A 27,933-nucleotide genomic window follows, 5' to 3' on the forward strand; every position below is an offset into this window, starting at 1 on the left:
CTGAGGATGTCATCCACAATAAAGCCTTTTGACCTGGCCAGCTGGGTCAGAAAGTTTCTCCTGCTGGAGCCCATTTTCCTCTCCACTAGGTAGAGTCTGACCTCCTTAAACTTCACCGCATGCCTGGGGACAATGACGCTCGCCGGCTTTGACCGCTTCCTAACACAAGACCCAATGGCAGCATGGAACATCTTTTTCTGGACTGAGCAAAGTGTTTATGCAGCGTTTGTTCTCGTAAGTTCCATCAGGGGGAGGGAAAAAAAAGCAACGGTTCTTGTTGTTGTTGTTTTTCCTGACAGTGTAACAGTTTCTGGTAGACAATAACATTTCTGGCAACAGGTGTTGAAGTTTTGGTGTTTACCATAGAAACACCTGCAATGTTGTTGTTTTTTCTCCGAAAAGTTTGGCATTTGCCGCAAAGATGTTCTGATAGCTGAAAGAGGAGGAATGCTTTTGACTAAGTTGTGCCTAACAAACAACAAAGTTTCATAGCAAGTACACTCACTTGGAATGAGTGGAGCTTCTCTCCAGGGAGTGGCCCAAATTCTGGTCACCTCACGCAGCTGTCCTGCCATGTCCAGTTCATTTTGCCACTTGCTCACACATTATGTCCAGCCCAAGTCAGCACCATCTGCTCCACCACTTTAATTAGCTTACTGTTGAAAATTGAGAGTCTTTGTGGAATTTCATCCACAACCTTTGCGCACACAGGTAGCCAAAGCAGACTACATTATGGCTAAAGGAAAAATGATCATAACGCATTAGAAACACTGTAAAAACAAAAACAGAACAAAAAAAACATGAGTTTCTCAGAATTGTTTTCTCATCCACCCCCCAAAAATAATCTTGGAAAAATATTTTGCATTAAAAAATGTATCTCATATTCCTTTGGTCTCTTGAGGTCTCCCTAATTTGTTGGAATTTAGATGTTTCTGGGGTTGGTAAAAGATTCTGGTTGGTAACCCGGTGGGTAGTAGGTGATGTCTGGTCGGTGCTGGATTTCACTTTCCTTTCTTTTCTTTGATCCTTCCTCGGGTCTCCTGACAACCTCACGACTCTAGCTGGATTCTGAAGTATTCGGTTTAGGTGAACGGTATGGGATTTTTAATAGGTTTTAGGTGAATTAATGATTACACACTCGCACGCACACATGCACACATGCACACACACACTAGCACATGCACATACTCACGCACATTCTCACCCACATACAAAAAAGAAAAACAGAAAAAGAGAGAGAGCAATGATGATGACATGCGAATTGGTAAGATTACCGAATGAACAATACTGAGCTATCTCAAAAAAAACAAAAAACAAAAATCTCATATTAAAGAAAAATATCTAACTAAGACATTATAGCTAATATTAAGAAAAAAATACTCCTAACCAATGGAAAGGAAACCCAATTACCGTACACAACTTCTCAATTGAGAAATTAGGGAATGCCAATTAAAGTTTGAACACAGCTGTTTTTGCATAGCATCAAACCACATTTCCAGCTCAGTGGCCTAGTAGTAGAGTGTCTGGTTGTCTGACTGTTTGTGAGTTCAATCCCAGGTTGGGTCATACCAACGACTCTAAAAATGAGACCCATTGCCTCGCTGCTTGACAGTGAGCATTGAGGGTTGGAACCAAATATTCTGTTTAAAAAAAATCCTAATAAAAGTTGTATTTGTTGTGTAAAATACCCAGTTAAATTGTCAATTCTCAAAAAAAAAATCTTTATTAATAAAAGATACCAGTTATTTTTTTAAATAAACATTTCTTACATAACAGAATGTCTTGCTTGTAACAAGCAAATTTTACTAAATCTTTTGGCAAGTCACTTTCACGTTATTTGTTTGTCTCTATGGAGAAAATGCCACGGTGTGTTCAGTATATACAACATATGTCTGCGCACAATCCAGAGACAATACATGAAGCAAACATGGCGACGCAGCACAGAATATGGCAACGCACTTTATTAGTGTGGTGACTGGTGAGTGACTTGAATATGATTTTTTATTGAGCGTAGCAAGTTAAAAGTGAAAATGACGTCCATTTGCGTAATGACGTGGCGGTTTAGATCGGGTTACGTATACAGGGGTAACTCTGTCCACTCCCACATAAACAGGTTATCCCAAACGTTTCAGAAACCAGAATTTTGACCTTAACCCGAATATTGACCACATGTAAACATCACTGTGATGTCATTCTCTACAACAAAACATTTTTTAATTGAGAGAGAAAACTCCTAACAAATTTGACTCAACAGTGCATCTAATAAATGTTTCTTCACTTTGCTTCAGCTGGCTGGACAGAATTTATGACACTGCTTTCACCTCACTTTCACTTCTATGGGTTAACAGGTGTCATAGAGCAGAGTTGACTAATTTGACAGTTTACCCCTTCCCCTCAATTACTCAGCAGGGTATGAAAGTGCTTGGCCTCCTGTCAAAATGAGGACCATTACTTTTGAATATCACTAAGACAAATGACTTCACTCCCTGTAGCAATGTCTGAAATTGCATTGAACCCAATTTCTCAACTGACTTCATTTTGGCAGCCAAATGTGGACGCCAAATGACATTGTCCAATAATTATTTGGAGACTTCCTACAAATGCAAACCTTTGTCTTGTTGATGCCTTTCATACATGGCATGTTTTTATTTCCTGGCCACTGAGACCTCCAGATCTTTTTTTTCTTTCTTTCTTTCTTTCTGTACATTGTCAAAGGGTTCTGTCCGCTTGTTATGACAAGAACGGGGCAACAGATGAGAGTATAACAGCTTTTATTTAAGGCCAAAAACGCCAATGACAGCAAGGTAGCAAGTGACTGTACAGTACGTGACATTTTATATTGGGCTTATTTGTGCATGAAAAAAAATGGAAAAGAAAAGTGGTCAAAGTGGTATATCTACTTTAATGTTTAATTCACTCACCACAACCAAGTAAAATAATTGATTAGTTATTCAAACATTAGCTACAGCATTATTTTTGATAGTAATGTGTCAGGTCCCATACAGTATGAAATAAATGGCAGCATTCTCAAGACCTTCTAAACCTAATTAGAATTTTCATTAGCTGAAATTATTCTAGTAAGGTTTTTCTTTTCCCCCACAAAGCCTCCAGTCAGTGCATTAGAACTGCGCAAAACATGAAGACAATGGTCTGTATTGTGTGCACTTTCTCCCTGATTTGCATGTGCGAGTATTAAGTAAATGAGTAACACTTGCAAAGTTGTTTTCATTAGAGCGATTTCAATTGACGTTATTTAATGCAACAGTAAGCACATGCACACAATCTTCTCCCATTCTGTTGTACTTAATAACGCAAACACGCTCCTATAGAGTGTCATCAGTATGGAAAGTAAAAGGTCACGGTTGAGCTAAAGCTTATCCCACCTGAAATCAAGTGAGAGGCGGCATACAACATGGACTGGCTTCCATACACTTTTCCCACTTAAGGACAATTAGAGTCTTCAATTAACCTAAGAAGCCTGTTTTGGGGATGTATCTGGAGAGGGCTTCGCTGCTTCACTTGGGCCTCCTACATGCCTTGTAACAGAAAGTCTTCCCACTTCCACAACAGTAAAATACAAAATAAACAATTACAGTGTGCCGACCACTGCCAATTTGTTAACAAAAAAGTATTTTTGTGTTCATCTATTGTACATTTGGATTTACATTGCATTGTTCAAGGCATAAAAATACCTTTATTATGCTGCTATGTGACACAATTTTGAGATTGGTCATGACAACGGTAACGAAACATCTGGAATCGGTTATCTTCTGGTCTTTACAACTGGAAGTGTCAGAATCGAGATCAGCTATGCTTCATTTTTTTCCCCCCACACTTCTGTAAAGGAATGCATAGTTTGCAGTAGTGTTTAAATGCATATGAATCAGGGTTGGGGAATTTAGGTCCGGAAAGTAAAAACCCTGCCACAGATTGTCTTTAGCCACAGGTGCTTCTAATCAACTGGCAGGTAAACAAGCTCATCTCCACCTGTTGGTTGTGTAAATCTAGTGTTTCTTTGGTTTTGTATGTACAAGCATACACAACTTTCTGACAGGGTGGCACTGCTGCATGGGGTCAAGAAATAAACTATACAAATTGTACTTATGAAACTGAAAAAGGTGCCAATCCAGATACTTTTACACACATTTTTTAATGAATTGAATAAGGACTTGAAAATGAAAGTCAGAGAAATGCACAGTAAGACTCCTTGCTTCCAACCTTGGACGCATCAGTGGAATCTCAGTGTAGGTTTTTGACCGTAAATTGCTGCATTAGTTAAAGATGTGGGAGACTAATAATGAAATGACCTCCCACGGCGCACTTCCCTGTGCTGAAGCGGAAAGCTGTAGCTGCAGGATGTGACAGGTCAGTCTATTACTGTACTTCCAGGGGCACACATACTTCGACTTGGCGCGTCCCTGCTGTGACTGAAATGAACTTTTCGTCCAGAGAGCAGTGTGAGGGGTGGGACCAGAGCCAAGTGAGCTTATTTATGGGCAAGGTGAGTGATAAGAACAACAATATGAAATATGTTGAGATTGCTCATGGATGCCAAATAGGCACAGTGACCTATTTCCTCTGTAAATCAGGCTATATTTATTGCTTTATAGCATCTTTAGTGATCGAACTATAAAAGATAAAAAGGTGACAAGATGCTATCAAGTATATGGTTCGTTTGGGGGTTATTTGTAAAATAAATTGTCAACATTCAAATTGATATACAGTGGCTCACTAACTAACTATTAGACTTTCTGTCATAAAAAAAAAAATAGAGACCATCCAGCATCATGGAGTGTTAATGTGGACTCTATCAAATTCACTTTGAGGAAGAATGAGGAATTTTATAGATAGATAGATAGATAGATAGATAGATAGATAGATAGATAGATAGATAGATAGATAGATAGATAGATAGATAGATAGATAGATAGATAGATAGATAGATAGATAGATAGATAGATAGATAGATAGATAGATAGATAGATAGATAGATAGATAGATAGATAGATAGATAGATAGATAGATAGATAGATAGATAGATAGATAGATAGATAGATAGATAGATAGATAGATAGATAGATAGATAGATAGATAGATAGATATTTGCACTAAATGTGTGTATGTTTATTGCCACTAAAACAATATGCAGGACTGTGCTGCAACTGCCAACAGACTGAGAAAAAGCGGACGGAGACTCACAGTGAATACCGTAGCTCCAACTTTGTTTGTTTCAACTTGAATATAACGTCCATTATTTGTTCATGTTTTATTCTTCTGAGGGTTAGATCTGTCTTGCGGCTATTCATTTTGTCATTCTAATGGACAAATCCGAGCAAGCAATAGGATTATGCTATTACAGCAGCACAATGATTACATACAATCAGGCTGTTTGTCAAAAATGATTAACAGGCAGTTTGGGATGCTGTACATTCAGTGCAACATTTCGCACTTTTCTTTTCGTAATTACATACAATATTTCAAGCTCAGTTGTTACTGTACCTTGTTCAGTTTAAAATGTAAATGCATTGTATACATGACCATTCTAAGGTATGCAAAATGAAATATATAAAGCACTTCAGTTGCATTACTTCTCCCTTTCGACTGGCCATTGTTGTTAATGTTGAACTAGAACTTCTGCTTCCACTTTCCTATAAAAAAGTAATGAGTCTCTTCACTATCTTGTCTCTATTGACGACAGTGTATGCAATCTTTGGTACATCCCCAAGTTAATTTTATTCATATGAGGGAGTCAATATATTCGACACAGCCCTCAGCATGTTACAGTAGTGCAGGTCTACTACGCCAATAATTTTAAACATCTCGTGGTGCACAACCTACGAGTTTTTGTTGCGATGCATCATCATTCGGCCATTTTACTTGACTTGCAAGCAAAATTTTGTGATTTGAACTCAGTATGGCAACAATGAGTCAACTCACTTCACAACAAGCAAGCGTTTGCTAGATAGCGAATAATTCTTCAGAAAAGAAGCTCCAACACCCCCGTTGAAATTTACTGTCAAAATAAACATAAAACAAATACACTTTCACTATGTGTATTTAAAACAATATGCATTTGTCTTTAAGTTCCCTCATTGAATGCTAACACAAAATAGGAAAGGCCATATGAGCTATTGAATAACATTTGTGAAGATTTTATAATGCTTTAATTAAGCAGCAAATGTTTTTTGGGTATTTCCATTCATTTCAGAGGGGAAAAAAATGATTAGAGATAAAAGTGTATTGAGTTACGAGCATGGTCATTGGACAAGTAAAACATTTATATAGTGAGAAAGCTGACGAGAATGATTTTCCATGAGAATGTCAGAATTCAATAGACTATCATTTGTAGCAAACGCAATATGATTACGCTATCGATAAATGTTAGAGGAAATTGCATGCAATAGCTTTGACCCCTCAAGCAGTTTGAAATGAGGGCAAAACAGTTTTGTGCCATAATTCGACATTTTCAGCCAGCACAGCCCTTCTGCTGATTTGTGCAAGCAAAAAGAAACAAGCAGTCACCGTGACGATTAGTTTGCTGTGCTGGAATGACCATCAATTAATTTTCTAAGGTGCTTGTCCTCATTAGGGTCGCAGGCTGGAGCTGGAACGTTTCCCAGCCAGCTTGGTGAGAGGCAGGGTACCCCCAGCCAAGCACAGGGCACATAGACAAACAAGCATCCAAACATTCACAACTATGGACAATTTAGAGTTTTCAGTATAACTACAGTGAATATTTTTGGAATGTGTACCTGGAGACAACCTAGAGAACAGCCATTGCCAAGATTCAAACCCAGACCTCATCATTGCGATGCACATGCTCACTGTCTGCTGAGATAGCATTCCAGTACAAACAAAAACACAACATTAAACTTTATATCTCATCAAATATTTAATAGGCTGATGCTTTTATCACTAATATTTATTTCAGCTACAAACATCTCATCATCTAAATTGTGTTATAACAATCTGTTAAACTGAGCTTGTAAACTGGAATATTGCTACCCCCAAAGCAATAGCAAGTTATAGTAGTCACATGGTGCTGAGACTAGCAAAACAGCTATTCTGTTATTGTGTTTCTCCTGCTCGAATAACTTTATAAATCATGAACATTTTAAATGTACCTCCCCGCCAGGCACGAAGGTGAGTCTTTTTGTTTTGACTGTTATTAGTTTTATTGCTAATGTGAACGCGATATCTGTTGTGTTAGTCAGCATCATCACACAATTGATTCGGTTGCTAACATCACAAACGACAATGCAAAGAAGAAGAAAGAGTAGTAGTAGTAGTAGTAGAAGAGGAAGAAATATAATACGTTGGCTGGCTTGTAATTACTTTGCGGTTGCTTGTCATTTCTATTGTTGTGAATGACTCACTTTAATCAGATGGGCAGCTGTCATTGGATTCCAATAGTTGTGTGGGTTTCTTTTTGATAAGACATAAATTCTCTTTTTTTCATTGTACTCCGTCTATCAGGAACTCTTGCTTGTATCACTTTTTTCAATGTAGACGCTTTAAATCTGTTTATTTGTTCACATGCATTTTTATGGGTTAACCATTACATGCTGTTAAGACAATGGCATGCTTGCACGTGAATTTATAGTAGGATACAAGGGTTTTACTTATTACATATGCATGAGTGCACATCATTCTCTTGGAACTTCCCATTTGATTCAAGAAATTCTTTATTCTTTTCATTTTCTCTACTTTTTCCATCCATCCATCCATTATTCATCCATTATCTACCACTTATCCGGGGTCGGCTCGCAGGGGCAGCAGCTTTAGCAGGGAAGCCCAGACTTCCCTCTCCCCAGCCACTTCAACCAGCTCCTCCGACGGGATCCCAAGGCATTCCCAGGTCAGCCGAGAGACATAGTCCCCCGAGCGTGTCCTGGGTCGTCCCCGGGGCCTCCTGCCGGTGGGACATGCCCTGAACACCTTTCCAAGGAGGCATCAAAGAGGCATCCAAACCAGATGCCCGAGCCACCTCAACTGGTTCCGGAGGAGCAGCGGCTTCTCACCCTATCTCTAAGGGAGAGCCCAGACACCCTGCAGAGGAAACTCATTTCGGCCAATTGTATCCAATTGTTCTTTCGGTCATGACCCAAAACTTGTGAACATAGGTGACGGTAGGAACATAGATCGGTCCGTAAATCTAGAGCTTCGCTTTTTAACTCAGCTCCTTCTTCACCACAACAGACCTCTACAGAGTCCGCATCACTACAGATGCTGCACCGGTCCTCTTGTCAATCTCCCGCTCCATCCTGCCCTCACTCATGAACAAGACCTCAAGATACTTGGGGCAGGATCTCATCGCCAACCCGGAGAGGGGGCTCCAACCTTTCCCGACTGAGGACCGTGGTCTACTCTCAGATTTGGAGGTGCTGATTCTCACACTGCGAATGGCTCCAGTGAGAGTTGGAGATCACGGCTTGAAGAAACCAACAGCACCACATCATCCGCAAAAAGCAAAGATACAATGTTGAAACCGGACCCCCTCAACGCCTCAGCTGCGCCAAGAAATTCTGTCCATAAAAGTTATTCACAGAATCTGTGACAAAGGACAACCTTGGCGGAGTCCAACCCTCACTGGAAACAAATCTGACTTACTGCCGGCAACGCGAACCAAATTCTGACATTGGTCGTACAAGGACCAAACAGCCCGTAAGGGGCTCGGTACTTCGTACTCCCGAAGCATCCCTCACAGGACCCCAAGGGGGACATGATTGAATGCCTTCTCCAAGTTCACAAAGCGCATGTGGACTGGTTGGGCGAAATCCTGTGCTCCCTCAAGGATCCTGCTGAGGATGTAGAGCTGGTCCACTGTTCCACGGCCGGGACGAAAACCACACTGCTCCTCCGGAATCCCAGATTCGACTTCCCGACGGACCTTCCTCTCCAGCACCCCTGAATAGACCTTACCAGGAGGCTGAGGAGTGTGATCCCGCTACAGTTGAAACACACTTTTTTTTTTTTTGCTTTATATTTTGCCGAGCAATATGGTTTCTCTGTGGCACCTTGCTGCCTCTCACAGGCCAGTCTTGGTACTACAGGTCTTTTGACCTTTATTTTGTTGTACTTTTTGTATTTTGTATTCGATTGATTTGATCTGTGTGATCAATTTTATCTGTGAAGCATAACAGATGTCTTTTTGGGGGGGACTCACTCTTGGAGAAATCCTTATGTGTGTGGTGTGCTGTATTGTATCATCTCGAGTCCACCACAAGATATAAGAGCAGTAAGCACGCAAAGCTTTTTTTCCTTGTCATGTGTGACGTACGTTTTAAAAAATTGTTTAGAATATTAAAGAATGTGTGTACCCTACTTTAGGATCAAAAACACTTAGACAAACAGGCAATGGGAACAGAACATTCATAGCGTGGGAACTGATTCACCACAACATAGGCCACTAAAAACAATGAGACTAACAACACACAAGTAAGAAAGAAATTGGAGCTCCAACTTCTCCCTACCCTCAAAATGCTTCATCATCAGGCCCCCACCTACCTCACTGAACTGCTACACTATCTCTATTTTCGAACATCCATACAAAACAATTCCCTAATCCCTGATCATTTTGCACTTTATCCTTTCTTCGAGAAAAGCAAATTACCCTCTAAGACTATGTGGACTTGTTTTCATCAATCTGAGCCATCAGCGCAATTCCCAAAGCATAACTATATCACAAAACTGAAAGAAATGTGAATTGGTAAACGCTTATTGGAGACGATAATGGTTTTGCTCACCATAAAACAGATGATAGTTTTTATTATATTCATACAGATGTAAAAAAGAGAAGTCATGCTTAAAAGAAATGCTCAAGAATGCCAGTGGAGCATCGTTCTAACAGCTGGTGAGTTATTAAGATTTGAAAGTGGCTCTACACAAGGCTTCCAGTGTGCAATACAAAGGAGAGAAAGACTGCAGCTCGAAGAGAAGTTGTGTCTCACTTGAACAAGCACAGACACTCCTATAAATAATTCAACATTGGGACGGTGCCTAAGTATCCACTGGGGTGGATTATTTGATATTTTATTCTGTGTCAGAAGGCTAAGTCTGATTTATACAGACACCTTTTTCCCCATAGTAAGAAGCATGACGATGAAGTGTGGGGTCAAGGTTCACTTTCTTTGAAGGAGGTAAAGCCTTTCATATTAAGCAATCTCACTCTGTGATTTACAAATGATTAAATCACAAGACTCTGCTTTAAAGGGCATTCACTGCTGTGCTTATTTTGGGTGCTGTCTGTTACCTGGAGCTTTGTACATTCACACAAAGGTCACGTTAAGTGCTTTAAAAAAGTCTCCATGAGGTGGTCGAGACAATTGTAAATAAATTTTCTTAACATAACATCACTGCTGTTTTTTGTTTTTTTATGATATAACTATCCATTACATTTTGTTTATATGGCATTTTACTGTCACACAGTTCCATAAAATTAGGACAAATTTAAAACAAAGAGCAAGAGAGAGTGAGAGAGTTGGAGCAAAGAATGACCTGGAGCAATGAATTATGAATGAAGACGGGAATACATAATTTAGTTGGTATTGTTGCATATTTTATGGTAATCATTTTCCTTTCATTTACGATTGCCTTGCTGCTCAACAGAAATAAAGTTAGACAAAAAAATGACAAAAAATGTTCCCCCCCATTTATTGTTGATGCTAACGTATCCCTGTGGTTTGGTTGTTTGCGTGTCTGCCTCACAGTCAAAAAGGGTTCAAGTCTCACTGTGGGCCTTTCTGTGTGTAGTTTGCATTTCTCGAGGTACTCTGGCTTCCTCCTATATTCTAAAAACACACATGAAGAGTTTAAATTGTCCATACGTGAAAACGTGAGAATACAGTAAATGATTTTTTTTTTGGGGGGGGGGGGGGTTCTATATACAGTATATACAGTAATTATATACTGTATATAGAGTAGTTATATGTCACCGAAAGTCAGCCAGATAAGCTCTATCTCACCCATGACCCTGAATAGGAAAAAAAGGAAAATGGATAAATGGAAGCATTGCATGCAAACATCATGTGGCAATGCTGCCTTTGTTTTTCACAATTTCATTTGTATATCTTGTACTTAAAAAAAATCATAAATCGTAAATATGTTTGGACCACATGGTTTACAATATATAAGAGTCCTGTACAGTCACAGGCACCTTCTCATCTGCGTCGTTATCACAACATTAGTGCTGCAGTGCTGCTTAATAAAATATGGAAATAAATGTGTTCCCCAGAAATGCCCTAAAGGGACCCCCGCTATCACCTCTAAATGTTGGATTAAAGAGCAAATTACAATGAAGGCAGAGTGCATTCACAAAATGATCAAATGAAATACTGCCATCCACTGTTTGCAAATAGGCTGGCATGTGCAATATCACCTCTATGAAGACATCTTGTTACTTATCAGATCTTTATACAACTGATCTCTTTTGTTTGAACAGAACATGTCAGATGGCGACATGAGCAAGTGCAGCCCGCCCCATCGACCGTAAGTAACTATAAATACTCTTATCACTCAACTCAGCAACAAATATAAATATGTTTCGTAACACTCAGTTTGAGTGAAGGTCTGTTTATCGCCAACTTATAATCATACGGTACAGCATATTTTACAGATGATTAGAAATTCCGGACATTGCATTTTATTTGTTTCCAAGGTTTCCTTAATTAATTGATTAAATAAATAAAAAAATTGGTCAACAATTACATTACATTAAAAATGTAAATACAAAGACAAACAAAGACACACATATGATTAATGAGGCAGATCATTTCCACTTTTATTTCCAATTATTCATTATTTACATCTCCATCTGATGCTCAATCTTTTCTTTGAATCTACCAGTTATTCAGGTGAGCAAAAAATATTTTAACATGTGACTGACCGGCATGCTTTGTTGCCCAGGTATGTTCAATGAACAATAAATAGCGCAGAATTGCTCAATTTCAGATATGGTTTTGGACTCTGCAGTGTACATGTTTACTAGTTAAAGGTGTAAGCAACATGAAACCCGGAAAGCTGTCTACAGGTGGAAAACAAGCAATTCCGAAGCTGGGCAAACAGTTAGAGCCACTACAAAAACATTTACCATGATAAATACAACCATTTGGAAGGTCCTGAAGAAGAATAAAGCCACTTGTGTGCTACATAAGTAACAGGTGCTGAACAGGTAGACCAAGTGAAACAAGATTGTATTATTTTTTTAAGTAAAATACCTGCAAATAAATTGTGAAAACTTGATCTTGTGTCTCATATTCCTCTTTTGATGTCAAACACAAATGTTTTGACACAGCAAAAATAAATAAATTTGCCTCAATGTTCCAGTAACTACTATTGTAGGTATGTGTTTATACAGTACACACAAACGCATACACATATGCCGATAGTCATATACATGCATCAGCCAGCGAGTGCCTTATTCATCTGCTGTAACGCTGAATCGTGAATCAATGTTGACTAATTGCGAATCATAAAAATAAAAAATCCATCCAAAATGACGCCTTCATTCCCACCATGAAATGCTTCCTAATATCTCATCGGGTCGGTTGTGTGACAAAAATTAGGACAAATGATGATTAACTCGTTTTTTTTTTCTTCACAAAATTACATTAAACTTCAATTGTTTTCAATGCCAGTCTAAAAAAATACAACGGCTTAGCATGTGCTTATGATCCACACCCAGATGTGTTCATTGCAATAGTACAGAATAAGTAAATAAGGAAGTGCAATAACAACCTTAGCCGACACTAGACGGTCCTAACACATGCACCTGCTGATGCAAGAGTTTTGTTGAAAACTGTGGTCACCCAAATCAACATTTGTGCGTGTGTCTTACTTGAACTGCGCGAGTGACAAGGAGTAGAAAAGAGAAGTGATTCCAACCTCTTGGTGACAAAGGCGTGACTTACTCAAACCTACAATACAATATGACACAACTTAAATATGTCCAGCTTTGGATTGACTACAAACATGGACATTTTAAGTAAACTCACAGCTTCTGCCACAGCAAAGATTCGGTAAGCTCTGTGAATTGTTATTGCCATGTGAACGACGACGTGACTTTCATTTTGACTTTAATAGGAATTCATTCTAGAAATGTGCATCACAGGAATGCTCTAATCAACCCTTTCCGCAGTCATTTTTACGCAGGTTCTCACTGACCAACAAAGTTCATCTGTTTTCCAGGCAGCTTCAAAAGATTGCTCAGGACATTCAGAAGAATGATGCCAGCTACCTGAATAAATTTAGAAGGTACATTTCATCTTTTGATATTTACTTTTAACCTTTACATACTGTCTGTCCGAAATGGACCCCTCTTGACATTTAACAGCAATAAAAATACCGTAAATGTCAAATTTTTCTAAAGTGACACTAAAGTCAAATTGATGTCTACTAAAATAGATTTTAGATTTACCCGTTTCTGTTAAGTCCCAAAAGAATTGTGGCCATGGTGGAAATCTTGAAAATGTGAAACTGTGCATGCCATAAATATATGTTTTTATGGGGCAGTGGTAGCAGTATTTGAGAGTGCACTTCAAACAGTCCCCAGAACTGTCTCTCTTCCCCTACATTTGCACAGTTTCAGCAAAACATGCCAGAAGGGTCATGGCAGAATCTTCAAGTCATGTAAATGTGTATTTTTATGAGTCAGTGAGGATGTTTTTTTACAAGGGAGTTAGAAACCACATTCGCAGATTCACGCAGAAACATGAACCTGCTTGTCTTTGAAGGGTCATAGGTGAATCTCAAAACAGTTTAAAAGTCAAACAAGGCCAGGCAGGCAAGGTCTGCACCTGCAAAATCAAGAACCTGCAATTTAGTTAAGTATGAATTTACTCGATAAGAAAAATTATGAAATGATAGTCATAATCTCATTGATTTATTCACTGCCATTGACGGCTATAGACGTCAAAAATTAATTTTAACTATTTTTATTAGTTTAACATTTTTCCCACTTTTGTTAACAAGAGTATAAAAACCTAAAATATTCTTATTTTATTAGAACATATAAAATTTGTGACTAATCGTGAGGTAACTAGTGAAGTCAAGCGATTAATTACGATTAAAAATTGTAATCGCCTGACGCCCCTAATTTTTAATAATCTTTTTTTTTTAACAAAAAAGATTAAAAATAAAACAAATAATTGAAATTATTTTTATTTTATTTTTAAAAGAAAAGATTTGGAAAAATTAGGGGCATCTGGCAATTAAAAAATGTTCTCGTAATTAATCGCATGACTTCACTAGTTAACTCACGATTAATCACAAATTTTATATGTGCTCTAAATGTACAAAAAAATTCTAGGTTTTCATACTATTGTTAACAAAAGTGAAAAAAATGTTAAACTAATAGAAATAGTTCAAATAAATTTATGACGTCTATAGCCGTCAATGGCAGTGAATGACCGATCTGGCATTTATATAAAACAGGAAAAATACTCTTTCTTTATTCTCTGAAACTTTGATTCAGGGTTAATCTGCTTTTTATTCATGCCAGACAGTATATCAATACATTTTGGAAAGAGCTTCAGTTCATTATTTGATATAGACAGTAATTATCAGGATATTTTTAGCCCGGGTCAAAATTGACCCAGAACATACTACACATACATAGAGCCTTTTGTACGACTACAAAAACAATTAACTGTGCATTGTTCATTACAATGTCAGATTGCTGACATCTTGGAATGAAACTGTGAGTTGGTGAAAAATGTTTCTGCTTTCAGTCATTTCCATAGCACAGACTATGAAGCCAAAAATATCTCAAACAGCTGGCCTCTGTCTCACTTACTCTTTCTGATGTGACTCCCCTTAAGGATACAGACCTCTCGAGATTTACAAGTACCGAACCTATTTAGGTGTCTGCGCAATTCAAAACTGTCTCCCTCTTTTAACACTTTCATAAGATTCTCCTTTTATTCAGTAAGATTGCAACCACGTGCCTCAAATGCTGTCATTTCAATTATCTCAAATCGCGTTCATGTTTTATATAAAGGCATATCAATCAAAACGTCTTGTGAACCCACCACCTGCTCACATAGAAAGAAGACAAAATGCAAACAGGCAGACCTTTGAGGCTGATTGCTGAAGTAGTCAACAGTTTTGTCCAAAAAGAACATCTGCAGACAGTACACTTGAGTAAGGGGACACCCCCCCCCCCCCCCAAACCACAGAGGTGGGTAGAGCAGCCAAAACGTGTACTCAAGTAGGAGTTCTGTTACTTTAGAATAATAGGACACAAGTCAAAGTAAAAAGTAGTCATCAAAATAATTTCTTGAGTAAATAAGTATTTAGTGAAAATGCTCTATCTTTCCATGTGACAGACTGAAAAGCAAACCAGTTCCAGAGGTACCTTTGAGAGACTACAGAGGTAAGATCTCACCTGAATGAATGAAACATGCAATGGAAAAGGCAAACTGAGGCAGAGCGGGGCCACCGCGACTCATGGAAGGTTTTTACTGTCATTAAAGGGGAAGTCAGGCCAAAAGAATTCAAAATCCACTCAGGGGGAGTGGCCATTTTGGCACTTGCTGTCAACTAAAAATGACATCATAGTTGCTCGGGGCTCAGGTAACGACCAATCACGCCTCACCTATTTTCTGAGTTTGGTCATGTGACGTTTACAAGCTGAGTCGCGATCGGTTGTTACTTGAGTCCTGAGCAACGGAAATGTCATTTTCATTCGACAGCGAATGGCAAAATGGCCGCCATCTGAGATGTGGATTTTGCTGCTTAATTCGTATTCCACAAATGCAATATTAATCAGAATACCATGTTTACACCAGTGGGCCTGCATAGAACATATAATTAATGTCAAAACATTTTGGGGTTGCCTTCCCTTTTCAAGAGAATAATTCTAGTGTCTAGTGTTTCTTTTCTCATGCTAGGGTTAAAGTCAATGACAAATCATTTCATTTTCATTTGAGACAATTTTGTAGTTCGTCTTACCATTAATATTTTTACCAACCACTCCAATCCACCTAACATTAAAATGTACCTGAAGGTAAGTTCACGATCATTTTTTATTATTTTTTTTGTAATAGAAATAATTAAATTTTGCATGTTCTTCATAATTGAAGAATCAAAATTTTGTGTGAATGACCGTTTGTCTATATGAGCCCTGTGACTGAATGACTCTCGTCCAAAGTCGACTGAGATATCGAGGGCAGATAGATGGATATAAAACAGATGATTCTGTATTTACATTCAGGCCAGTCCTGTTTTACTGTTTCTTTAATAGAAACACAAGACTAAGACTAAGTTCACTATGAGGAGTTTATATTTAAAGGCAAGTTTTCCTCGTTTCAGATGACGACATGGTGGGTGCAGAAGATATGTCCGATTCAGAATATGTAAGTTTGAGAAAATATGGTGACATTTTTTTACATAGCTGTACAATTCTGTAAAAAGTGGCGTACTTTTTATTGTATATGTTGTCCCCAGGATAATGACACGTACGACAATCCACAAGAGCACGATATCAGCTATGAGCCTCCTCCCAGCCACAAAGTCTTTAGCAGAACCTCGTCTTCATCCTTCCTGACGGGGGACTATATTGGTCAGTATACCAGTCACTATCACTGGTAGTAGTACTTGTGAATATTTCAATCGTGTTGATACATTCAAAATTCAAACATGATATGATTCATTTTCTATAACTTTTGACAGTTCTCTGTTTTTAGTATACGTCATCACTCTAATACAGCAAGTTGAGTCAGGTGCTTTGTGTGGCGTTTTTAAATAGAAACACTGTCAAACTAGCACCTCGAGGGGATTCAGACGAGAGTATTATGCAAATGCTGACGCTTTGCTTCTCCATTACAGATAGCTGCCATAATGGGCCAAAACTGGAACACAGAACGGCCTTCAAACAAGGCAAAAAATCACGACAAGTGTCCCTAGAACCTGCACATACGGACAGTCATGACGTAAGATGAAGTTCAAGACGCAAGCATTGATATATTTCTGCTTGTCAATTCAAACTATCTCGTAGATGAGCTTATACTTACCAGTGAGCATGCAAAACAATTTCTGTTTATGTGTGTTGTCTTTGCGGCTATACAGGAAGACTACATCAGTCCGGATGGCAGCGACGAAGATGACAACTACATAGAACCGGCAGACGACCCGACTCCTAGTAAGCTAGCACCTCAGAACAAAAGCATAAATGTGAAACTTTAGAAAAAGGAAAAGTAATATTCAAGAAATACAATGTTAAATGTCAAATTAAATTTATTAATAATAGCCATACATTCAACAAATTAAATCACAAATTAATTTTTTTTTCAGATTTGTATGAAGTTCCAGACCAAGAGGTAGGCTTTTTCAAAGTGTGTGTGTTTGCAACAACAATTACAATTTATTCTTTAAATATATTTACGGGATCTTTTCAGGATAGGATGTTGGGCCATGTTTCAGCAAACAGGTAAACTTATATTAACTCTATTCGTTTTGAGTGTGAAATTAGACATTACTTACCAAAATTAAATCAAAAAGAGAAACATAAAAGCTCAAATCACTATTCTGACCTTGTTTTCAGAGCAAAAATGAGGAGATCACCCTTTGCTGTAAGTGTTTAACAAATGCGCAAGCGCTCTAAAAATATACATTATGCTGTATTTGAGGCTTATTTATTTTATTGTTTTGTGTATATGTGCGTGTGATCCTCCAGGAGCATCAGGCCGAAAGTGACTCATCATATGAAGTGTGCGATCATGATGACAGTGGGTATCAAATGGAAGAAACACTCATTATAGTGAGTTGTAGTTAGCACGTTGCGCCACCTAGTGGATGGTCTGTGTTACAACAAAATTACATAGACGTATAACTGTTTTGCTCAAGCAAGCAATGTTCTCATTGAGAGATCATGTCAACTTAACGTGATTTCCTTTCATGTCAATGATCAACCTGCCAGTGCCACCCAAACCTTTGCCAAGAGGGTAGGCAACACACACACACACACACTACGACTATCTTTACATTACATTCTAATGACAGTCCAGTGATGGGAGACTTTTAATTTTAATAGGTCACCAAAACCTCCCTTAAGACTGGTAGGTTCAATCTATCAATATTTTACATTGCTTTGAGGTTTCTTGATCGTCCATTTTGTTGTCTGTTTCTTGAAAGTACATGTATGTGTCTTGTTATAGGCACAAGATGTAATGCAGAGGGACTTTGAGCGTAAGTATTTGTATTTGGTCCGGGCAACTCCGAAGCGTTGTTGTTGTTTTTTGTGTGATGAATGCTACCATTAGTGGCAAAAAAAAAAAAAAAAATACCTGCCATAGAAATTGAACTTTATGCAACCATAAACAAACTGCTCAGCATAATAGCATTATAAAAATCTAAATAGCATGTAGATGTCAGCCAGCCTCACAAAACACATTGTGTTTAAATTTGGATGTTCTATTTGGATATTACAATCTGACAGTACTGTGTGGATAATTGCAGGCCGAACACCACCGATGATTCACCCTGATCGTAAACCACACCCTCCAAAATGCCTGACTCTGGACATGAAACGACCAAAGTAAGTCGCATGTCGTATTTTGAGTGCAACACCAGTGAGCAACAATTACTGTCATTCTAGATTATTCTTTGTGACCTGCTATTTGTCTTTACTCTCTTACAGGATACCTCTTCCAAATGTTTCCTTCCTCAGTAAGTAACTCAAGGAGTTGTTGGCTTACAACGAGAGCATACGTTACCATTTTTATGATCTTATTTTCCCTGGCACTAATGTTGTCTTTGTGTAACAGAACAAACTGACAGTGACTATGTTGGAAACGGGGCCACAGGCCAAGACAAGGTTGTCTTCTAAGAATTGAAAATACACTAAACTGGATCATTTAAATCTTGCTATTGACTGATGGTTGATTTTCTTCATTTCAGAATGCAGAAATCTATGAGAAACCATGGTTTGCTGGGGAATGTGATCGCAAGACCGCAGAGCAGCTGTTGTTTCAATCAAATAAAGTATGACTTAACTTGTATTACTTAGACATTGACACTTGCCTGACACTGTGCTGCTTTCTGCTTCAGGACGGGGCCTTCATGGTGAGGAAGAGTTCCGGACAGGACGCAAATCAGCCCTATACATTGGTGGTGTATTATAAAGGCAGAGTGTACAACATCCCGATCCGGTTTATACACAGAAGACAGCTGTACGCGCTGGGGAGGGAGAAGAAAGGAGAAGAGGTACACTTAACATTTTGTGTATTTGATTCTCTTGTTGTAAGGTCATGCTAATTATTACAGCAAAAGTGGCATTTGATCAACCAACATCATTTTTAAATAGTGCTGACACTGAATATTTTTGACGTTATTGTAATATTTCTTGCTTGTATGAAACAGACACTGATGTGCTCACAGCGGCTTGCTTGTTTAATCTGGTTCCCCCTTTTACGCGTACGTGACTGAAACTCGCTGTAATGTCAGACCTTCGCCAATAAGGGGTGCTAATACACAGCAAAACATTTGTGAAATGTTGGTTGACTATATGCAAACATTAGTTATTACGATTTGTTTCATCAACATTTTCAAGCCGATTACTTTTTAATTCAAAATTAGGACAAGCGGTGTGTAAAATAGATTGATGAAAGTTTTTAGTACGTATAGTGGAATTCTAACACCAGGTGGGGCAAGACAAACACATTTGTCAAAGAATCAAATCCTGACATGTTAAATATTAATGCTTTAAAAATGTGACATTGCATAACCAAATGGTTGGCTAGAAAACGTCTCATCAGTCAGTAATTGCTTAAACTGATTTTCCCTTACAGTATTTCCACAGCGTCGCTCACATCATCGAGAACCACCAGAAGAACCTTCTGGTGTTGATCGACAGCAAAAGCAACAGCAAGGATGCCGCCAGGCTGCGTTTTCCTATAAAACCAAGCACATTTGTATATCACCGCCGCACTGCTCATGCATTCTCCACTCTGTAATGCACACCGGCTCGGCATGTGGCGCTAAATGATCAGACTCGGAAGACTTTCAACATGTTTATTGAGATGCTTTGCAGTGCTCACGCAGTATTATTCAAATGAACGAAAAGGCTGAGACAGTGTAGCTATATTAGGATGAAGCAGGATTTCTTTTTAGACGGCAACTTGCAAGTTGCATTTTTGTTTAAATAAAGCAAAAGCAATACATAGTTCAGTCTCATGTCACTGGGAACACACTTATTCTCTGATCAACAAATAAACTCATGCAGATTGGTTGCATAACAAAATGAATCAAGGCACTTAATGGAAAATATTCTTACTGTACCACGAGCTTTACTATGTACAATTAGAAACCTCTCGTCTGAACTAAAGGTTTGCTATTTACAGTGAGTCAGACAGGGACGGTCCTGGAATGACAGAAACACACAGAAACACACACACACACCACAGTTCCTGTGCTGTCAATACTGAGATCTCATGGCTGCTTTAGAAAATGTTTTGCCACAGGAGGACACCGGTTAAGATTGTTGTCGGCTTAGGGTGAGGTAAAGGAAATCAAAATCCTCCTTTAATAATAGTGCAAGTAAAAAACTAGATTACAATTTTCAAGTCAAACAAAAGTAAACTACATTGAAAAATAACACAACCAGTCTAGGTTAGATTTAAAAAATAAAAAAAATAAACTACTCATCATTCGCTGACATAAAACATAATTTTAGGTATAAAAAAAAAAAATGTAGCGCATTAAAGAATATCTGCTCCAGCTAAATGCATGCATGAAAATATATCTGTCACAGAAAATATGAGATTTTAATGCTATTTGGAATTTACAAAACATGTACAAGTATCATTTCATCGGCCCAAAAATGAAGTTTATACATTAGAGCCATAAATAAATGTTGAATAAAACAGCTTATTATTGTTGTTTTTTAAACAATACAGTTTTTGGTATATATGACTAACATGGGTCTCAGCATCTCATTCCAAAAACATAAATATGTTAGTTGCAGCCTACCCGTACATACAACTCAGACTATGTGGCAATACACATGTACAGTGTTTTCTAAAATGTGACAGTGATTTTAAATAAAGCAACAGGGGACTAAATACTAAATTAACACCTTCACAACGTTTTCGAAGGACCTTCTGAAACTGGACGAGGCAAAGATTATGGTAGGTAACATTACCCTGAGCTTGTCCAGGATGTGCAACAATATTTATTTAAGACTTTGAAAACTGATTGTCACTGCTTCAATGATTGTTTTTGCTGTATTGCAGTCATCTTCCAGACACATTTTGTGTTCCAGTGTATGCAACATTTAAAAGTTTTCACAGTTTGGCCTTCCAGTCCATCAGGTGCCTCTTCCGGTGGACCATCCACACCTCCTGCTTTTCAAAGAACCTGCCACAAAACCAGCAACTGAATTTCTTTATCACTTTCCTGTTGGGTGAAACTGCCCCAACCACCTCGTACTTTTTCCGGCTCAGTCTCCGCAGCTTAAGCTTCAAAACAAACCTTTCCTGGACCAAATTCTCCCCTTGCCACAGTGGTTGGGTCTGAGCGTCCATATAATGGTTTGTCTCATGGGTCCCGTTGGTCACAGCTGAAAGCGCATTCAGAGTCCTTTGTGACAAGACGACCTTCTGCACCTCTCCTCTGTAACGGCCGACCACGTTCATGATCCTGGCCACCTCGGGGATGTCTGCATCCGGGTGATTGAGAACCACAACAGGCTGGTCCCTCACCGGACGCCTTATCAACTGAGAGGGATTCATGGCGATTAATTTCAGGGTTCTTTGCAGGCTTTTTGGAGCAGGCTGCCGGCAGGGTACAAATGCTGGCCGTGATTCATGTGGGATGGCTTTCTCCAGAGGCGGATCGGCATTGCGGAGATGGTCTGGAGATACCACTATACGATGGTCACTCTGTTCAAGCCTTGTTCCTCCTGAGTTGGTCACACCTGTGAGATTAAAAAATGACACTCATTGAGAAATATAGACACTTTTTTCCCTCATATAAAATGATCCAAAAATCATCCCACCGTACTATACACTGACTCATTAAAATAAAACCTAAATACCTAGATGTTATAGAAAAAGGTGTACTCACATTCCAACATTATATTTAATGTTACAAGTTACATTTATGTCATTAACTCATTCACTGCCATTGACAGCTATAGACCTCAAAAATTCATTCAAACTATTTCTATTAGTTTAGTTTTTTCCAGTATAAAAGTATAAAAAACAATAAAAAAAATTGTACATTTAGAACAGATATAAAATTTGTGATTAATCGTGAGTTAACTAGTGAAGTCATGCAACTAATTACGATTACAAATTTTAATCACCTGTTGCCCCTAATTTTTTAATAATCAGTTGTTGTTTTAAATAATCTTTTCTTTTTTTTAAAGAAAATATTATTACAAATTAGGGACGTCATGGGAAGTACTACTTTTAATCGTAATTAATCGCATGACTTCACTAGCTAACTCACGATTAATCAAACATTTTATATCTGTTCTAATACAATATATAAAAAAACTAGGTTTTTCTACTCTTGTTAACAAAAGTGGGAAAAAAATGTTAAACTAATAGAAATTGTTCAAATTAATTTTTGACGTCTATAGCCGTAAATGGCAGTGAATGAGTTAAGTATCTTGTTTCCAAAAATTGTTTGTGTGTATAAACCTGAGCAAAACTAGTCAAGCTAAAAGCAGCAACAATTGTTCATACTATCCATGACTGAACACAGCCAATCGTGAGGCCAACTTCAAAATAAATATATAACATAACATATGCAGTAATACGATGACATTAGTAACTTGGTTACTTTTATTACTTTATTTTTTCATCGCTGTTGTTGTGGTGTCCTCTTGCAAACTTTTACCGCCGACGTCAACAACACAACGTCGTCCTGAAATAAGTCCAATTGCTAATTAAGGATGCTTAAAACATTTTTTTTATTACGCTGACATTGTAATAGACGTCACCTGTTACCAGCATTCAGCGCCGACTCCATCGTTAGCGGCTAGCTGCTAGCTTGCCTCTGAGCCGGCGGTCCTCAACCGCGGTCCTCGAGTAGCCCTAGCCAGCCTGTTTTCCATGTGTCCCTCAGCCAACACAGGTGTTTCAAACTATCAGCTAATTAGCAAGTTCTGCACGAAGTCCGATAATGATCCTCAGCTGTGTTGGCTGACGGAGACATGGAAAACGGGCCGGGTACGGGGTACTCAAGGACCGGGATTGAGAACCACTGCTCTAAGCATGCAAGACGGCAAGAACCATCGGAGGACTTTTCAAAGGCAGCTTAATGGACAAAAATGACTGACACCGTTGTCGTTCCTACCGATTACTTTTTAAATCACCAAATGTGCCGTTTAAGCCAGCAAAATTGCTACTGACATCACTTGATTTCAATGGCCAACATCTATTGGGAAAGATTTATCTATAGTCTCTTGGGGGAATAAATAATAAGAAGAAGACGATTAGGCAATATTAGAAGTTAACAACAAGCTTGTTTCACTTTTATTAGAGAACAACAAGCCCCAAATGATATCTCCAAATCAATTGTCAAAAATAACAACATCTCTAAAACTAGAGCCAATTCAAAGAAATGGATGTCATGTTTGCACTCCGCAGCCCAGAATTACTCAAATCATTCAAATGTCCTTGGCACTCGAAAAAAAAATGTCGGCTGAGAAAAAGGATGGGTTTTTTTGTTTTGTTTTTTTGTGATTCGTGGGTGTGTATTATACACGTGATTTTACGGTAAATGCAAAGTCAAAGATATAACAGAGGGTTAAACCCTTAGCCATTTTAACTCTATAGGGACTATAATTTGCAGGCTTACCCTGTGGCGTAATAGCACGTTGGGAAAGAGGGGGCGACCCGCTGTGGCTGCTTTGAGTGGCTCCATCAACAGCTGACACGCTGCAATCAAGGAAAGCACTGGAGGAGGGGAGCTGCGAGTTCTCGGGACATTCTTCCACTGCGGTCTTTGTTGAATTTGATAGGATGCTCTTGTCAAGAACTGTCTCCGAGGAGTGCAGTGATATATTTGCGTCATCAAGTTTTCTTTCAGATGTCAAAAGCAAATCTTCAAATACAACAGGTTGGTCTTTGAGAACTGTTCCCGGCCCAGCTGGCTTTGCAGCGCAATGTGGAGGAAGTTCTGCCGCTGATGGTGCATGTGCCGATGAAACGGCTTCTCGGGGGTCATGTTGATCAGTCACCGGTACAAGGACCTGCACCATTTTGTCAGGATTTGGTCGTTTGTACCGCTCCTCCACTGGAAGACTGTCTATTGTAAGTAAAGGGCTTTGTGACACCCATTGCCGCCCTTTGATCGGATTTTTCTTTAACACAATCTTTAAGGCTAATTCAGAGGTGACTTTTTTTTTCACCTTTTTAGCTCTGGACTTTCTTTTCCGTCTTCTTCTCACAGAGTTATTTTTTGGTTTGTCTTTATAAACGTGTTTCTGCTCTTGGCTCGCAATTGTGACCATTGGCTCACCGGGATTATGAATTCCATCCAAACTGAGTTGCAGATCTTCGGGCCTTACATTCCCCCCATTATTTAAGTTAGTCTTTAATTCATGGTTCTCGCCATTTTCCAGGATCTGGACGCACTCTGGTGGTTCATTGTGGGTGGAAGTCAAAGTATGTTTACTCGGTTTTGTTTCATTCTCAAGGCAATGTGGGTCATCATTCAAAATGGCTTGTCCTCCCTTTTGGACAACGTCGTAATGAGCATCCCCAGCGGGATTTTCAGAGGTCAGACTTTCTTTGTCTGTCTTTTCCATCATCTTCAGCCTTTTGGCATAGGTAGCACCATTCTGAGCCAAAGTAATCTTGTTCTGGACCGTGAGGACAGTGAGATCCTCGGAATTCTCCGACTTCGGATGGACGTTAACGTCTTGAGGAACATTAGACAGGACCGATTTGAGAGCCTTGGTCCATTTCTGGTCACCCTTTTCCCCTGCAACGGATTTCATTAAAAACTGCTGCGTCTTCTCTAGTGTCGTTTGGGGATCAGACAAATGGCAGTATTTATCTAGGAAGTCTCTACCTGGAAGAGAAAGGCAGTCTTGTGTCAACCAGCACATTTCCCTCACTGTACTCCTTGTCAACCTGGGCTTAAATTGACTGTTAGATTTCCTTGCTATGGAGCGGATTTCCTTCTTTTTCGGGTTACCTTGCTGGTGACTGTGGTTTGCATTAATGTGCTTTGCAAGCACCCACTTCTGAGAGGCCTCGTAGGTACAATGAGGACAACATAAAGTTTGATTTGCTGTTATGGACCCAAACTGAGTATTGTCCTTGTGGACTTCAATCGCATTTGCTCTTTGGAGGCCGAGATGATGTACACACAAATGCTCTAAAAACACAGTCACATCGCCGGTCGAGAACGTCTGACACTTTTCACATGCGTATTTGCCATTTTGGCAGTGACACGCCGTGAGATGCGCACTCAGTTCAGACCACGTGCGTTTCACGCCATCATTACAAATGCTGCAGCTAGAAAACGTGTCCTTGTGGCTTAGTAGATGAACCTTAAGATAGGAGAAGTCGCGTGCATCAAAGGGACATATATGACAAGAAAAAACAGGTGAGCTCCCTCTGTGCTTTTCCTCAAAATGTCTCATCAAGTCTTTGGGAACATATTCCAGATTGTCCGTGCATTGGCTGCATGTAAACCTGAGTGAATCTAGAGGCCGACTACGGTTTGTCCAGCGTTCGCTCTGTTGCGCCTCCAAGTGGGGCTTCTTTGACGAAGGCCACTCTGTGCTTTGCTTGCGTTTTTCTGGTATCTTCTTTGGTCCATTTTTAGCTTCACGTTGCATAGTTGGAAGCGGAGCTGCACGTTTCCTTCGGTGGAGTCGTTTGTGCCAAACTCGACTCTTCTTGCGTACACACTGTTTTTTATTTGTAGCAGGGGTAACTTTGCAAATATCCACCAAATCCATGAGTGTTCAGGTGTCTGAAAGTGAGCACAAGAAATCCACAATCAAAGCACAACCACTTCAATTAAGATCGCTCAAAAGACACGCATGACAATATTGCATTTTGAATATGCAGTACTTTATTATTCCAAATACTGCAAGACAGTAAAATTGAGTCAAACTAAATTTGAGCCTTAATTTGTTCATATTTCTTCTTATCTACTGTTAATGCTTTTTCTTGCACTGCACATTGTTTTAGTAATTTTACTACGAGCTCCTACTACTTTGTATTTCTTTATTTTGCTTTTAAATGTGTTTGGTTCTTCTCTTTGCAAATGTTGTATTTTTAATTATGTAAATCACATTGAATTAATTACCTTGTGTATGCGACCCTAGTGACGATGGATGAATAGATGGAGAATGAAATGTGCTATATAAATAAAGCTACCTTTCATCCCTTCATACCTTTCTGGATTTGGAAAGCAAATGTGTTTAATTCAAATGTATATTTAGCTAGTTTTGAATTATTCCAAAACAAATATACGGACATCCCGTTTTTTTATTTGTGTATTGTGCTATATTCTGTTGTTGTTTTGAAATACACATTGAAAAATCAAAATTTTTTGAGACTTTTCCTTACTTGTTCCAGATAAGAAACAATAAAATCAAACTGTATTTTAATTTTGGAGTTTCCATTTAAAAAGAAAATCAGTTAACCAATTGTTTTTCCCATTTTTAATTCCGGTTTCCAAATGTAACCGTCTGGAAACGGTGTGAATGTGAGTAAGAATGGTTTGTCTCTCTATATGCCCTGTGATTGAACAGCAGCCACGCCTGGGTATTTATTTGGTCTCAACAGGTTCCAGCTCCCTGTGACCCTGATCATGTAAGCGGGTCGGTAGATGGACTATCCTCAGTAATGGCTGTGTGCAAGTTAAATTACCAGCTATACATGCTTTTAGTAGAATTTTGCAAGACACAATCGTAACAGTGGACTTTTAGGTATAAATGCAAAGCATTCACACAATATGCACACAGTTGGCAGTTCTGTAGTTGATTGGGAAAAAACAGTGTGAATACTAAGTAGGGGGGGGGGTGCATTATGACTTTTCTAACAGATTGTGGGCACAGTAGCTGTTGATGCGGAGACTTAAGTGAGCAATAGAGAACAGAACAGCAATCCTTCGCCAAAAATTCTCACAACAGATGCACTAATATTTCTGCTGCATGTCCACCTGTTGCTGGCTTGGGTTCAACTTGTTCTGCGTGGAAATTCTATCATTTCCTTTAGGCGGAACAACACGGAACTCCTCTCAAAAACCAGGTGTTGGATCCACTCTCGCTATATATCCATCTTTGCATGATCACCATATACAGTAGATACGCTTAGGAGCAGAAACATTAAAATGTCCGTCGGAGTTTGCAAATGCACCAATATATTAAGTGAACGAAGTCTCCAAAGTAAGCATATCATTGCAGCTTCGTCGGTGAGTGGGGCGGCCATTGTACTATAACTTAACCACAACAAAGTGACGAGACTGCAAGCGACAGACGCTTAGGGAATTGGGAAGTGACGATTTGAAAGCAACCGAGTGAAAGACTTGTCACTGCTTCAACTTCCCAGGGAAAACGTTATGTGTGCGTTTATTATCGAGCAAACGGCGAAAATGTGTCGAAAAGTAACGTTTTGGTTCTTTAAAATAACGTGACGCACCAAGCTCTTGCATAGACGAAATAACTTGGAATAAAACGCGTAGCGACAAAAGTTACGATAATTCCACATTTTAGCGTGGTGTCACACGAACGCTGCAATCGTAGCTACCAGGTTGCACAAATCCTAATCAAAGCAGTTGTTGATACAATTGTCTCGGTTTTTACCTTTTCTTTTGTCGAGAGCTTGACAGCTCAGCGAGTGGCAGCCATGATGGTTTCATCATCCGGGGATTACAGCCTTTGAGCCCCTTTAGCCTTTAGCCTTTTAGCCTGATGGAACCAAGCAGCAGCCCGTCCTGTCTCAGGCTTCCTGCTGCCTCAGACTG

At 39.0% G+C, this 27,933-nt stretch overlaps 3 protein-coding genes across 4 annotated transcripts in view; 1 reads left to right on the forward strand and 2 right to left on the reverse strand.

Moving 5' to 3' along the window:
* dntt (deoxynucleotidyltransferase, terminal) overlaps positions 1 to 191 on the reverse strand; it is a 64,827-nt gene extending 64,636 nt beyond the window's left edge. The window contains exon 1 of the mRNA XM_086093461.1: positions 1 to 191. Coding sequence (XP_085949587.1) covers positions 1 to 191 — 191 coding nt within the window.
* blnk (B cell linker) lies at positions 113 to 20,242 on the forward strand. Of its 2 annotated transcripts, XM_086093463.1 has the most exons (22): positions 113 to 234; positions 4,390 to 4,501; positions 11,441 to 11,487; positions 13,186 to 13,251; positions 15,324 to 15,370; positions 16,309 to 16,352; positions 16,444 to 16,558; positions 16,825 to 16,928; positions 17,065 to 17,137; positions 17,290 to 17,315; positions 17,394 to 17,425; positions 17,540 to 17,567; positions 17,672 to 17,723; positions 17,915 to 17,939; positions 18,029 to 18,053; positions 18,153 to 18,183; positions 18,454 to 18,532; positions 18,635 to 18,663; positions 18,762 to 18,811; positions 18,895 to 18,978; positions 19,045 to 19,200; positions 19,785 to 20,242. In XM_086093463.1, the coding sequence occupies exons 1-22, from the start codon at positions 218 to 220 to the stop codon at positions 19,947 to 19,949; spliced, it is 1,407 nt and encodes a 468-aa protein (XP_085949589.1). In that variant the 5' UTR covers positions 113 to 217; the 3' UTR covers positions 19,950 to 20,242. The 2 variants fall into 2 exon arrangements, with proteins under 2 accessions (XP_085949589.1, XP_085949590.1); XM_086093464.1 differs by lacking the exons at positions 113 to 234; positions 4,390 to 4,501; positions 11,441 to 11,487 and adding an exon at positions 12,936 to 13,016 and having other exon boundaries at positions 19,785 to 20,240.
* Positions 19,994 to 27,918, reverse strand: znf518a (zinc finger protein 518A). Its single transcript, XM_086093460.1, is given in 4 exon segments — positions 19,994 to 21,293; positions 21,295 to 21,910; positions 23,803 to 25,932; positions 27,773 to 27,918. Coding segments are annotated over 3 exon segments (2,757 nt in total). The 5' UTR covers positions 25,919 to 25,932; positions 27,773 to 27,918; the 3' UTR covers positions 19,994 to 21,268.
* Between the last annotated feature and the right edge of the window lie 15 nt (positions 27,919 to 27,933).

This window comes from Leptonotus elevatus, chromosome 13 (genome assembly GCF_054856555.1).
Source record: "Leptonotus elevatus isolate MCC_2025b chromosome 13, RoL_Lele_1.0, whole genome shotgun sequence".
Classification (NCBI taxonomy): Eukaryota; Metazoa; Chordata; class Actinopteri; order Syngnathiformes; family Syngnathidae; genus Leptonotus; species Leptonotus elevatus.